Source organism: Thunnus thynnus, chromosome 11, assembly GCF_963924715.1.
Source record: "Thunnus thynnus chromosome 11, fThuThy2.1, whole genome shotgun sequence".
Lineage (NCBI taxonomy): Eukaryota > Metazoa > Chordata > Actinopteri > Scombriformes > Scombridae > Thunnus > Thunnus thynnus.
Window position 1 is genome coordinate 4,928,362 of NC_089527.1, and position 14,920 is coordinate 4,943,281.

Genomic DNA, 14,920 nt, shown 5'->3' on the forward strand with positions numbered 1-14,920 from the left:
CCTTCATAAAAATAAACTGGTTAAAAATTATTCCCTTTAAAAAAAAAAAAAAAAAAACATGCAAGGCTCTCATAATCATACTCTCCACACACAGGATAAATTATAAAGTGCTGTGATGAGCCTGCACAGTTTGACATGAGGTTTTCTATTGCAGTCACGACTATCACCACTATTTCCACACACAAGTTGACTCTCATTGTAAAGATCCAGTTAAATGATTTGTCAAAGTATTTTTTTTTTTCTCTCCTAAAAGAGGACGAGCAGTAACTGTTTTCAAGAAGTGAATTAATCCCACTCCACATTTGTAACATCAGTTGAGTGTTTGGATTTTAGTACATCTCAAAGTTTAGAAGAAAAAAAAAACGTACAAATTAGCACTATTTACAGAGCAAATGGTAAAAAAGAAAAAACAGTACAGTATCCCCCTTTTTGTTACAGTGTTGAGGTACATTATAGTGACACTTCAGACTATGAACAGCTGCTTTCCTTACAAATAGAAGGCAAATTCATAGTTTTTACAGGAAACGCTAAGAACACTTTTCCCCTTTTTTTCAGAAAAGGAAGACGAAAGAAATCGCAACAGTTCTGTTTCTTCAAAAAAAGCTCCTCAGTCTTCTCTCCAGTTGGCACTTGAGGTTGATGATAAAACTCTACATTCATTTGGACGCTACTTCTAGCAGGGCTACATATCACTCAAAACGACCGCATCCAGCAGCCGTCAAGTCCTGTAATATATATATATATGTTCACTGTGAGCACGTTTCATCTTCTGGTCTTCCTCCTCAGTAGTCTTCCAAGAGGGTTTCGTACCTCAGTCAGTTTGTTCCTGATCTGTGAGGTGAAAAAGAAAAATATCAGACACCGTGATCCAGATACATCCACAGAGTGGCTGATAACAAAGTCAAGAGGCAAAGCAGTTAGTTCCAAGAAATGGTTGCGACCAAACGTGCGTGAACCCTCTTTTCAGCAGGAAAAAAAAAAGTGGTAAATACAGAAACATGCCAAACAGGAAGTCTGGACCGATACAGACAGCTCAGACATTTATCATCCACAACTGATATGATGGAAGATCTTTAACCACATTTCTTCCTACATTTACTCAATTGTTCAATTATTGTATTTACAGTCAGATAAAGTCATAATTATTCTCCTTTAAAAGCTAAAACTAATCATATTAGATCATTACTCATCATTAAAGAGTTAGTGTCCAGTGATGGTTCTGTTTTTGTCAGAGCAACTTAAAAAATATCAGTATAAAGACAAATCTGTATCGACCCAAACCTTCAACACACCGTGTTAGTGACGCACACACACACAGTCAGCTGCATCACAGGGTTTCTGCAGGTTCATCAACTTTAATTTGACACCTTTAAAGACCTTTTTAACTAGGCTAAAGAATGAAAATATGATGTCCATTTGGGCTCCTTTCTGTTGTTTTAGGACAGACTTACAAAATCATGAACTCATCCTTTAACATCTTCTAAAGGTCTTTTCTTTAGTAAACTGAATTAAATGCTTTTAAGACCTGCAGATACCCTGATCAGAGCACAAAATAAAGTTAGGTGTTGCACTTCAAACAGTCACACATGGCATGCAGCAGCAGCAGCAAATGCCGGACCTTAGGGGTCTACTCTGGTGGGGGGAGGGGTGGGAGGGACCCCCCAGGGGCTGCCGTTCATCTTCTTCCCTAAACCTGTTGTCAGTGAAAGAGAGAGAGAGCATCCAAGATGGACGACGGTCAGACTCCTGCAGTTGTTCACCGCTCGAGGTTTCAGGACAAAATACGCAACAATTAGGCTGAAAAATCACACTAAGAATAATTCAGATTGATGACACGTCTTCTATCAGTTTTAAATAAGACACATATATTACAGTTGCGTACCGTTTGCATTGCAGCAGGGCTCCGTAGTCTCCCAGTTCATGGCTTTCTGGACGGCCTTCTTCCAGCGAGCGAAGCGGAACTCGCTCTCTGTGATGAGGACAGATATGCGTCATGATAGTAACGTCCACTAGATGGCAGCATATAAAACTGAAGTAACTACGGCCTCCCCCTTGACTCGCGGGGTCAGAATCAGCTGGTTCAAGTAGTTAAAATGTTTATCACACTGTCTCTCTGAGTTTTCTTGAGTTTTCTTACCGTCACTGTGAATCTGAGGCTCATATTTCACAGATGTGATGTGTGGGAGGTGATCGGGACTCAGGTTCCACACGCCTACGCCCTCAGCGGCCCCAGCTGCCATCGCCGCACCGAGAGCCGTGGTCTCCGACATGTCGGGTCGCACTGGAGCAGCAGGAGGAAGAAGCACATAGGCAGAAAAATTAGGAACAATCTAGGAAATGTAATTGTTTATTTTAATACCAGAAAAGACAAATGTATGTGACACATTATTTAGGTTAGATCAGGTAGAAAAGACAACAGCAGCAAAATGTTTGAACTACATTTGTCCCTATTTATTAGATTTGTGTATTTATACTTTGCAGGTACAAGCTTCCACTGATATATTCTAATGATGCATCTTAGAATAAGAAAGTATTTAAAGCAGTAGATGTATCCTGGTATCCACAAATATGTACAGTATGATGGACGTTGTAATGTCAGTTTAGGTTAAACTAATGTGTACACAGCTATGTACACACAGTTTGTTGTCTTATCCTACTTTAGTGTATATATGTGTGTCGAAGTTCATGTGTTGTTTCCAAATGGGACAAAAGTCGGGGAAGACAGACAGAGAATGAAGGTTATTCAGGTTATTCATATTGACAAAAACTGATTTGTTGAACTATGAGAGACAACTCTAGTGACGCTGTTCTTGCTGACACACTTTGTACTTCAACCTTCAACCTACATCCCTCATGAAAGAGGGATTTACCTTTTCAGCTGTGATTTTACATGAGTTGTTTTAAGGTTTGCTTTACTCGTGTCCGTCCTTAAGTTACAGAATTGTCTGGATTGCATCTTTGCACTAATAACAGTAAATAAAACCCTTTACAAATGCACATGGATTTATTGTGTGTGTATGTGTGTGTTATGAGAGTCTTCTTACCTACGGGCATGCAGAGGATGTCAGCCTGCAGCTGCATCAGTAATCTGTTGGACGTCATGCCTCCGTCCACCTGCAGCTGAGTCAGAGGGACGCCGCTGTCCAGGTTCATCGCATCGAGGATCTGAAACACACGATGTGCCTTTCAGTTAAACACAAACCAACATCAGCTGATACCAGATACATGAATAGTTTAACACCTGACCAGCTCTAAATGCAGGTAAAATGAATATTAACTGCTTTGTCCAGTACGATTCTTCTGAGAAACTGGCAAAAGAAGCACATAACTAATGCTGCTACAGCATAAAAACACATAATAGAAATAAAATAGATATAACAGGGGGAGTTAAGAAGTCATAAGATGGATATACAATGGAAAATACTAAACTAACAAAAACAACAGTATTTAAATCAGGAAACAAGTAAACAGGAAGTAAGAAGAAGCTGCTCACCTCTCTGGTCTGGAAGCAAACAGCCTCCAGAGCAGCAAAAGCCAAGTGGTTCCTGTTGGTGAACTGTGTGAGTCCACAGATAATGCTGGAAAACACAGAAAGAGAGAGCAGATGTTGTTAGTAAGACGATCTTTGGGAAAGAAAGTGAGAATCTACTGAACTAATACAAGAAAATAACAATTTCTTGACACTGTTATTAACAAGATTTCTCTTTCTGCTCCTCAGTTCAGGGTCAAATTACAGCATGAACGTGTGTTTTCACAGCTGACTGTCTCACCCTCTGGCACTGGGCTCCCAGTATGGGGCGTAGAGTCCAGAGAAAGCCGGCACAAAGTAACAGCCGTAAGACGTGCCTGCTGCAGCGGCTAGCTTCTCTGAAATGAGAGGATGAGGGAAGATAAGAGGAAGAGTTGTTATTCAAATTATACAGGGGTGAAGAGAACTGTGATGCATCGTGTTTATGAATGACTAATGAGTGTGAGTCCAGTATTTAGGTGTAAGATGCTACGGTTTATGTACCGATCTCTGAGGAAGACTGCACGATGCCCATGTTGTCCTTCAGCCATCGCACCACTGCCCCTGCGATGGCCACTGAACCCTGAGAGGAAGATGTTGGAAAAAAAACGTTGGACCCAAATAACCTCAAACGCATCAGCCGGGTAGACTCATAATGTTTCTGAATGAGCATGAAAGCTCTCACACAAACCTCTAGAGCGTAGGAGGCAGGCTGGTCTTTTCCCAGTTTGTATGCAACTGTGGTCAGCAGGCCGTGGTCTGACATAACAGGCTGAGAGAGTCAGAGGAAAACATGTTCAACAAAAGAGTGAAACAACAACAATAAAAATGGAAATTGCTCTTTTTAATTAGTGCTAATAATATTTTTCTTTGGCACCATATCTTACCTTGGTCCCTGTATTTCTGAGCAGGAAGCAACCGGTCCCGTACCTTCACATGATAAGACAAGATTAGAAACCCCTGACTGTTGCAGCGATGACATCCTTACAAATGTAGACTTAGTTTTGCTATTTTTGTTCCATAAAACACCATGAAAACAATAATGTTGCAGAGAAATAAAGAAAAGTGTGGATGGCTTACGTGTTCTTGGCCTGGCCTTCTTTGAAGCACATCTGACCAACCAGAGCAGCCGACTGGTCGCCGAGACACTGATGGAGGAAAGGTCGTTGTTAGCAGGCCGTACGTTGACAGTACATGAATTATGGCTGCGACTAATAATTATTTCCATTACTGATTAATCTGTTGATTGTTTTCTAGATTAATCAATTGATCGTTTGGTCTATAAAATACCAGTAAACAGTGAAAAACGTCCATCACAGGGATGTTTTGTTTGACCATCCATCCAAAATCAAGCTTCATCCTGAAACTAGAGTCTGACCAGTACTGGCATTGTGAGGCCGACACCAATATTAATATTTGAGAATTTATGCCAGCTAAATTATAATTTTTTTTAAAACATAAAAACATTAAACAGCCCTTAAATTTGGTTCTTGAAGAATTGTGACATGTACTGAGCATTTTATAGTTAGATATAAATAAACATGTCAGAATTATTACATTAGCAGCAAATTTCTGACTATAAACCTCTTAAACTGCTTGTGAAAATAATAACAGTTAAACTTAGCTTGTAAGGAAACAACTCAAGTCTGCTTCTTTAGTTCCATTTTAACTGTTATTATTCAGCTTTGATACAATTTGTTGGAAATTATACTGGAATTAGATTTTTTGTTTGTTCTTTTGGCTGGTTTGATTTGTTTTGACTTAACCACAAGATGGCACAATAATGCCTAAAGCGAACACAAGTAACAATACAAGTGATGCAGATGATGGATTGATTACTGATTGATGTAAATATTCTATATGATGCCTCGTGCAATGCTTGAAAATGTATAAAAACTCAATATTCCTGTTTGGACCCTTGATGAAGCAGGAAGCTGAAACACTGGGCTTTAATTCAGCACAATGCTTTGAGTAAACCTCACTGGAAATTAAATTAAATTGTATTTGTGGTTTATAGCTGCTTATATCACAAAAATATGAGCTTTGAATACATAAAAACACAACCAATAATACTTAAAAATTATGTTTGCAGTATAGAAATGTCTAAAGGTTTATAGACTGACATATGCATTGACACAATATACTATAATATATAATGTCAGTGAACAGCTGTTCAGTCCAGCCAAAGTATCTGTGGCGCTCTAGTAAAAACTGTCACTCAGACACATCTGGAGGGAAACCAGATGTCACTCTTCATACAGAGTTAGGTAACGTGGGAAGGTGCTTACCCCTGAGATGGGAACTCCTGCAAGAGATCCAGATTTCTGGTTAGAAGACAGAAACAGACATGTGGTTAGATTTTTGGAGAAATAACCACAGAACACACAGTAACAATCAACCGCAAGTATATTTATATGTACAATAGTTGTTTACTGTCTAATCAATGGACCTTACTGGAGAATCAAACATGTGACTGTTGGGACACAAGCCATTGTACCTGTATTAAGAAATACCCATAATCCACCGCTACAAACAGGCCGATATCCTGATTTGCAAATGGAGCCCTAATTATGATCAGAACTATTAAGATGAAATAAGTCTTATAGTTGCCTAATTACATCTAATAGTGTCAGTAACTATAATATAATATCTGTTTGTAGCTAAAAACATCCATGTAAATAGTTCATATAATTAAGGACTGATTTACTTTATTATTACTTGAACATGAACAATGAAATGTTCTCTGCTGTACATTATCAATGTAAACTTACAGCTTAATGGAATAAAACCCAGTGATGTAATACATAGTTAACTTTGTTAACAGGAAACTGTAATTCTAAAAATAGCAAAACATTTTATTATGCAATAGGTAATTGATTATCTATGATTATACCTTTGGCTGCCCACAGTTTATGATCTCTTTGGACAGTTAACATATTAATAACAGCAACGCCTTCACTTCTGGACAGTTAAATACAAGACTGAAGACTGAATAGTGCTATTTCAAACATCAGGATAATACTGTACAATTAAGCAAAAGTATAACAGCTAAAGAGCTAAACTGTCTCTTTGTCTCTATTTCACCCCAAAATGACAAGCCGCCATTAAAAAAGGTACGTTTGGGAGGACGTGGAGGCTTCCAAACAGTAAGAAAACCCATTTTGACGTAAGAAAAATCTGACCCATAAAAGTGAGGAAAACAAACAAAGCTGCCACATTGCTGACCTCTGGACTGCAAGGCAAGGTGCATGTTGCATAAAAACAATTTAACACGAAAGCCAATGTTGTGGTCAAGAGATAAGATCTGAGCATCGACAAACAACGACTCATGATAACAGATCATCATGTCAAATTAAAAAGACAGTCATGTTGTAGCTGGAAAACCTTTATTACTTCACTATCTACTATCAGTATATTATCTGATATTCTGAAGAATTACACGCTTAATCTTATCAAGTTATATGGCTGTTACAGTAACTAACATATTTCATGAGACCATTCACAATAATGTCTTATGACTGTAGAAGGCACACACACACACACACACACACACACACACACAGATTGAGGTCTGAAGGTTAACTGAACTTACCATCCAACCGTATATTTCAGAGGAGCTTCTGACTTTAGGGAGGATTTCCATTGGGGCATCGAAGTACCTAGAAGCAGAACAACATGCAGGTTTATAACGGACCAAACCTGAAAGCACCTCTACTGTATGCATGTGTGCATGAATTAGCAGCCAAAAGACAAGACAGACTAGATAAATATGTGCATTTTAATTGAACTGACCAACAGTACAGTCTGTATTTTGATAGTGGTTGGATTTGGAAATGAAACAGTGATTTGTTTGTTAAAAGGGGACCTAACATGCTTTATGTGATTTTCTGCCGCTTATATACTGTTGTCTATGTTGTCTAATGTCTATGTTAAACATGGGCAAAGTTCCACATAGCTTCCAGTTAATCAATCAGATTAGAGTGGGCTCATCAGGAGGGGGACTTAGCTAAAAGAAGCTGAAACAGCCTGTTTCAGCCAGAAGCTGAACTGAGGGGTTGCATAAAGAGCCAGTATAAGATAAATACGTTTTTTGAACTGTAAACCATGCAAAGATATCCCAGTAGAGCCCCAGAATATAAAAAATAAAGACCTGGAAATGTGCCCGATATGCCCCCTTTAAAAGTTCAGACTCTCTATGGGAGTTTTAGTGTAGACACAGCAACACCATCAATCTACAGTTACGTTTACATTCAGTATTTCTCAGTAAAAACCTGCTGTGTGTATCTTTGAGGCCTGACAAATATGTTAAATGCAGTTGTTCACATGCTCATCACATGGTTCACCTGCAGAGTTCAGGATCCCAGTCCATGGTGTGAATGTTGAAGAGCATGGTGCGACTGGCATTTGAGACATCTGTACAATGGACCCCTCCGTTCCTGCCCCCAGTCAGGCACTGAGGAAAAAATAACACTGGGCTAAGTGTGGATCAAACATGGTAAATGAAAGGAAGCAAAAAAAAAAAAAAAAAAAAAAAAAAAAAAAAACTGTTCTGTCATTTCAAGAGAAACACAAAGCATCTCTCTCAGGCTACGTCGCAAGTTCTAGCTGCAGGCTTTGAGCGGCTCTTACCCAGATGATCCACGAGTCCACTGTGCCGAACATGGCGCGCTCGCTCAGCACTGCCTGTCGCACCTCGTCCACATTGTCCAGCAGCCAACGCAGCTTCACTGCACTGAAGTAGGTGCTGATGGGAAGACCTGTCTTATGCTGGACAGATGAGGACAGTAGAAACTCAGATTAGAGTGTTTGCTTTTATTCCAAAGCAAAAATCCTGACTGGCAGATACTCAAATATCAGAAAATTGGATGAATTTAGTGATATCTAGAATTTTTACCATCAAAAATGAAACCAAAAAAATATTATTAAAACATTTCCTGTCCATCACTCTCACCTTGAGATGGTTCTTGTTTCTGCCTGGAGTTTTGTTGATGAGCCTCTCCACTGTTGACTGAGTGCGCAGGTCCAACCAAACTACACACACAGCAGAGGAGGAAGAATCACACTTTAAATTTAGTACTGAGATTAAAGTTTAAATTCTGCTCAGACAGCTTCATAAAACTTGACTTGAAGCAAATGAAAAATCACCCATCATAAACAGATATATTATAAGGTATAAAACCTCGATATCAAAATGGAAACTATAGCCTGCACAACCAGCAGCACCAGTTCTGCAGAGTCAGCCACATAAACAAAAGGTTAAACCAACGATGCCGAGGCCACACCTGGGCCACGAAGACACAACAGAGACAGGATGAAACAGAAACACGTCTGTTAGCAGAAGTAGAAATAGAATAAAATTAACAGTTTTTAACTTTAAAGGTGATCACCTGCTGTACCACTAAACAAAAATAACCACTGCAACCAATAAAACCATCTTGGTTTTTTGAAGATTCCCACTTCACTTCTCTTCCATGCAAATAAACCTCCCGTTAGCCTTTCTCCTTCCTTATTTGTTTAATGACTCACCCAAATATCTTATTTCAACAGTAAATTAGTGCATCAAACTATGAGGCAAACTGCCGTCAAATTCACTGTTATTGTCACTTTTACTTTATGCTCTTGAGTTATCCAGTCAGTTCTGAAGGTATTTATAGAGTCCAACTTTCCTCATTGTGTGATAGATTTAATTAAACTTGATGGGAAATTCATAAAAGTGGGTTTTAACAATGGGGACACTGAGAAAGAATCGACTGGTAAGCTATCAGAACAATCTAACAGATCCCTCACATTTCTTTCCACATGGTTGCTTCTGACTAGGTAACTGGACATTCCTGCCTCTTTAAGTATCATTGTGTACACTGAAGGAGTTGACGACCCACCCCCAACACATCAGGCACATTCCAGCTAAACAACAACCAATAGGAAGTCTAAACAACCTGTGCATAAACTCGTCCGTCCAGCTGAAACTAAAAAGGCCTGAGGGGTGAGAATGAAAGCCTCTCTTAGCTTGTAATGTTAGCACAGAGGCTCTGAGTGGGCGGTCACTGCATGAGTTCAGCTCTTACACTGAATCACTGTCACATGGGACGGTGTGTGGTGGGATGGTAGTGGGTGGCGGGGCGGAGACATGACACACGACACTACAATCTGAAGCAACCCGGTCACGCTCTGCGCTAATTTCCAGATGACATACTCTCCGTCTTTGCTCAATGAAATATGTTACAGCTGAGAGGCGTTGAATAGTGAGGCTGATACTGCACAGGTTTGTATCCGGAGACGTTGTAGATAAAAGAATCTTTACAAAAACACTAAAACTTGCTGGTTGAGTTGAAGGAGGATGTCTAGATTCAGTGCATGTCTGGCTACAAATACAGTTAAATTAAATCCTTTTCTTTTCATCAAATAATACATATGTAAATAGGAATATCTGGCAGTGATATGTGTTCATTCACATGTAAAATGCACCCACCAATAGCGTTGTAGAGTGGCTCTCCGGTCTCTTTGTCCCAAACTAGGGTCGTCTCTCTCTGATTGGTCACCCCCACCGCTGAAAAAACAACATCATCAAAGTCAATAGAGCCCCCCACCTCCACCCACAGTCCTTCCTGATAGGTGTGGTTAACAGACAATTTGTTTTCTCTCATTCAGGTACAGGTGTAGACAGCCACAGCTTGGTGTGGTTAACACTCAAGACTAGTAGCAACATGCCAACCGGCAGCGTCCCCACCTTTGACGTTGGAGATATCGATGTTGAGCTGGCAGAGTTTCTCACAAGTCCTCTCCATGCACTCATAGACAGACTGCATTATCTCCTTTGGGTCCTCCTCCACCCAGCTGATTGAAAAAAAACACAAATCAGCATGAAAACACACGAAATACAGTGTAGTTAATCTATGGTGGCTGCTGATGCACATGGTCTGAACCAAACATGTCCTAAATGAGGAACAAATATCCAATATTTACACTTTTTATAACTATTGTTTCTGTTATAAAACATAGATGTACCTACATACAGGGTAAGGTGACCCAATTACAGGTGATATGAGTATTTTATTTCCTCCTGGGATGTTTTATTACATTAATTACAACAGGTTGTGTCAAATATATCAGCCTTTTGTACTTTGTACAGAGATTTTAAAATAGAGTTGACAGTAGTATCACACCACCAGCTTTTTGTGTAATAAAATAATGAAATAAAAGCCGGACCTTGGACTCAATTTTATTTCACACATCAAATAAAGTCAAAGATTAATGTAAAATGTAGTTAAATTGTAACTTGTTATTGTAACTCCTGTTAATATATGCAGTATGTTTTTTAGAACTACATCTGGGTCAATAGACTCACCCTTCCTTTGGGAAGCTTTGGTTGATCTCTACTTGGTGGTGACTGATCAGTTCGGCTGTTTTAGCGTTGAACACCTGCGGAGAAACGGAGCTCATGAGAAGAAAAATTAAAAAAAAAAATAAACAAGGTACAGAGCAAGAAAGGTTACAGGAACATTCTAGTGAGAGAGTTTCTTCTAACTAGGCACAAAGTTTGGTTAAAGTTCTTGTTAAAAATATTAATAACATAATTTTAGACTTTGGTGTAGTGAGGGGAGGTTTTATTCTTTCATTGATATCTTCTGACACAGCACATGATTGACCAGGCAGGGTGGAGAGATGATGATTAACATTGGGGTGGATTTCTTCAGTCCACATTGCAGGCGCAACACCTGACATGAACGTCATCCCCAGCATGTCGCAAGAGACAGCAGAAATAAACAATTGCTCCATATTACAGGAGATGAGAGGAATTAAAATGAGGCAACGTATTAGTTGGAACCTACAGTCAGACAGAAGTCAGCATTTCCTCTGCTTAGTTATAGGATAAAGCCTCCTGATAACACTGCAGTCCAGGCCTACAGTTCAGCTACAGACAATACTTAAAATGACAAGTCATGTGATTTCAACACAGAAATATACAACATTAACAAAAACTGGAGAGCATTAACCATGAAGGACGTTTGACCCACAAGCAGTTTTCAGTCAGACCACAACCTTGAACTCTTGACTCTCTTAAGCAGACAGCTACACAGATTACAAATCAGGCAGGCTCCAAACTGAACCCTTCGACACCAATGTAAAAGGAGAGGGTAACATTCAGTTAAAGTTCTGCAGTTGGACGGCAGACAGGAACAACCTCACGCCATCGTAAACGGACAAGACGCATGACCTGGCAAGTCAAAGAGGAAAATCTGATGTCATTTTGTGTTTCAAATTGCAACACAACTATTCAAACTCTTACAAATCTACGTGTAGAGGACAGAGGATCAGTTTTTATCAATGATTAAATACATCCTAGACAACATGTGACGTATTCTATGTAGCCTGAGTGTTATCACTCCATCTAATTAATCCCCGAATGATTGTTGTCATGCTTGTTGTTCACCCCAACAGTGTGTAGTGGCATCTAGTTTGTGGTGCTTAACATATAAAATTAATATATTTTGAAAGACTCTTTCCAAATCTACAAATAGAGATAAACAAGATAATCCATAATCCTCATTCTGAACAGTTTCACTGACAAACCATCTGTCTATGTCAACACAGAAGGCAGATTGTCTCCAAACTGCAAATTACTCAAACTATGTGATTAAATAAAGGACAGGGAAAAAAAACAAGGTTAATGTCTTGTCTGCTAACAGGAAATGACAAATAGAAGCCGAAGATCACACAGTTTACGTCTCCTCAGTTTACAGGAAACAACTATTAAGTGAGCACATCTGCCTGCATGTAGACGTATAGGCTATGCACATGTGCAGTACAATATAATGCAAGTGAATATAATTACCCTGAAACAAACACCACCTCGGTTAAATGTATGTTCATTTTGTATTGAGACTGTGTAAGATAGAAGGGTTTGATTCACTTTCCGTAGTCATAGTTTGTGATATAATTTTATTTTGATTGTATTTCATGTCTGTAATATGCTGAATCTAATGCAAATAAAGTATATAAAAAAGTAACATAAGATGTGTCATAGTCTCACATTTTCTATGAGAGATGATTCACTTGTGGGTAAACAGTGGGAATATCCAGAAGTGTGAGTGTTTGGAAAGTGATGATGATGATTTGTACATGAATACGTATTAAAGAAAGTCATACAAACTAAGTCAATATACTTGAATAATCCAATCATACAGTATTAACTGACAATGACACACTTTGGCTAAAACCAAAGTCAGGATAGTCTTTCTGACACCATCAAATTCAGATATAAAAAGTCAATAAATCACAGTTAATTTGCTGTTTCAAGTGACACAAACTACGCATAAGAATAAAACTAAAGCTAAGCTTGGAAGATGTGGGGTCAAACCATCCAGACAACAACCTAAATGATCCTTAGCTGCCGCTGCTGCGGGTTTAATCATCATCATCTGTGATGAGAGACGTGTTCACTTATTGTTGTTTGAGTCTTGCGAAGTACCTCAAACACAACTATGTAGGTTAAAGTTTAACATCAAGTCAAAACTACCTTTTCTGTGTTTGACCAAAGTGTCATCAGATGAGCAGTGACCCAGCAGCCTCACAAAGGGTCAAAGACTCTTTGGAAAGAACTGGTCACTACTACAGTAAACAATGTAAAGTCACACACTGGACTCCATCTTCACACACATAATTATAGAATCTGAGTTACAGATTGAAAATAAGCATGTGTGTATTTCTCAGCTAATCATAGCTCAGCGTGCTTTTCCTCCTGTGTACTGTTTACAGATATGACTGATAAGATATGTGATATCTGAGATATTAATACTTTGGATTCAGTTGTTCTCTGGTGTTATTACTTGTACTACAAATCTGTCAGTCAACTAAAAGTTAAATCAGGTTTCAATCTTGTGTTCTGAGATTTGTGATCGCAAACCAGCCAAGCAGTAACAACAGTCTCAGTCAAATAGAAGCTGAGAGGTTTATATTGAAATGTTGTGCCAATATGTCTTTCCCATCTTATCTTTAGAAATCTAACATAAAACTGTATTGAACTTTTATCTATACAAAGCTTGACCAGACTCCTGTGTCCATTGTCAAGTCTGAATCTTTCCAGCTGACCTACTTGAGTCACCTAATTTTATTCACCATGGATCGCTTCACAGGTTGAATTTTAATAGGCAAAAAACAGAGACAAATTAATTTGGATTTGCTGGAAATAATCCTGTGGCACATTGGTAGTTTTCACACAGGTACAGACAGAGAAAGAGAAGGATGACGTTAAAGGAAATTTCACAAAGCGGGTTTAGTGACTTTAAAAGTCGGTTATAAACTTTTGAAATCCTCAAACAACAAATATCTGTTTGCCTGATCAAAATGTCTTTATGTCTACTTACAAAGTGCAGATTGACGTCATCACAGAGAGCATTTAATGTGTTAAAAACTCTTTAATTCTTTATTTTAAACTCTTTAAAAACACTGATTAAATTCTCAGACATATAGATCAATAACTCCATTCAACAAGTGTGTAAACAAACCTTGATGAACAGCATTTCAACACAACTTCTAATCACTTCAACAGCACTGAAATGTAATTCTTACCTAATGTTTACTTCAACATGTCATAACGTCCAGCCAGTATTTTATATTATTAAGCAGAGTTTAGATTTACTGCGTTGTCATTAAAAACTTACAAACTCACAAACTCTTTTTCTGGACGCAGAGCAGACACGCGTTGATTGTCTCCTTATCTCAAGATAAGAAAAGCTCATTTTTCTCGAGATAACGAGATAATTATACAGAGTCAAACTCCTCATATGTTTAAAACCCACTTAGCAATAGACCTGATTAGTTCTGATGAGCTTATGAACCAGCAGGGGCGCAGCCATGAAGGGGATTTAAACTCTGCAAAAAGCTTCTACGTGTAATTTAACAGAAATAAACACAACTCCTGATACAAGACGACGACACAGCAGAGACGTAGATTAAGTTTATTAGAGTCGAAGGTTAAATTGTGCAAAGTAAACGCAGAAGTTTCTTAAATAAAGACCATGCGCGTTAACATTCAGCCACTGAATGATGAACCACGTCACTCACCAGAAACCTCGTCGAGCTCGTGCCCTGATCGATAGCAGCAACCAGCGGATCCATCGCTGCGTTTCTTTCCCTCCGTCGGCCAAACACTCAAAAACAAAACGTTAAAAAAACGTTGCAGCCGGCTGGAAACCCCGGAACCGTGTGTGTGTGAGAGTGTGTGTGTTTTGTTTGTTTGTTCCAGCAGCAGCAGCAGCGGTAGCCACGGTTCCTCGTGAGGGGCAGGGACGACCGACCAAGTAAGTAAGAGGATGAACCGGAACCGGCGCGTGCTCAAGGAACGATTGGCTTCCTGTCAGAAGGCGTCGGCCGCGCGCTGTCCAATCAGGTTTGGGGGCACGTTCGTCTTTA

The 14,920-nt window shown here is 39.1% G+C and overlaps 1 protein-coding gene across 2 annotated transcripts; it reads right to left on the bottom strand.

Moving 5' to 3' along the window:
* Nucleotides 1–47: 47 nt before the first annotated feature.
* LOC137192321 (glycerol kinase-like) lies at nt 48–14,813 on the bottom strand. 2 transcript variants are annotated; one of them, XM_067602908.1, is made up of 20 exons: nt 14,573–14,813; nt 10,854–10,927; nt 10,236–10,342; nt 9,978–10,055; nt 8,460–8,539; nt 8,138–8,275; nt 7,852–7,961; nt 7,101–7,167; nt 5,797–5,832; nt 4,589–4,656; nt 4,396–4,438; nt 4,200–4,280; nt 4,013–4,091; nt 3,771–3,867; nt 3,494–3,578; nt 3,045–3,165; nt 2,138–2,281; nt 1,883–1,969; nt 1,619–1,693; nt 48–831 (listed from the first exon to the last, which is right to left on the bottom strand). In XM_067602908.1, the coding sequence occupies exons 1-19, from the start codon at nt 14,624–14,626 to the stop codon at nt 1,620–1,622; spliced, it is 1,623 nt and encodes a 540-aa protein (XP_067459009.1). In that variant the 5' UTR covers nt 14,627–14,813; the 3' UTR covers nt 48–831; nt 1,619. The 2 variants fall into 2 exon arrangements, with proteins under 2 accessions (XP_067459009.1, XP_067459010.1); XM_067602909.1 differs by lacking the exon at nt 1,619–1,693.
* Nucleotides 14,814–14,920: the final 107 nt, after the last annotated feature.

What these genes read in the sequence shown, in the direction of transcription:
- LOC137192321 (XM_067602908.1), bottom strand. Translation starts at nt 14,626, where the DNA reads ATGGATCCGCTGGTTGCTGCTATCGATCAGGGCACGAGCTCGACGAGG. An exon ending in TCAGAAATACAGGGACCAAG is followed by an intron (nt 4,281 to 4,395) that starts GTAAGATATGGT and finishes TGACTCTCTCAG; the next exon opens with CCTGTTATGTCAGACCACGG. An exon ending in CTGCCTCCTACGCTCTAGAG is followed by an intron (nt 4,092 to 4,199) that starts GTTTGTGTGAGA and finishes TCTTCCTCTCAG; the next exon opens with GGTTCAGTGGCCATCGCAGG.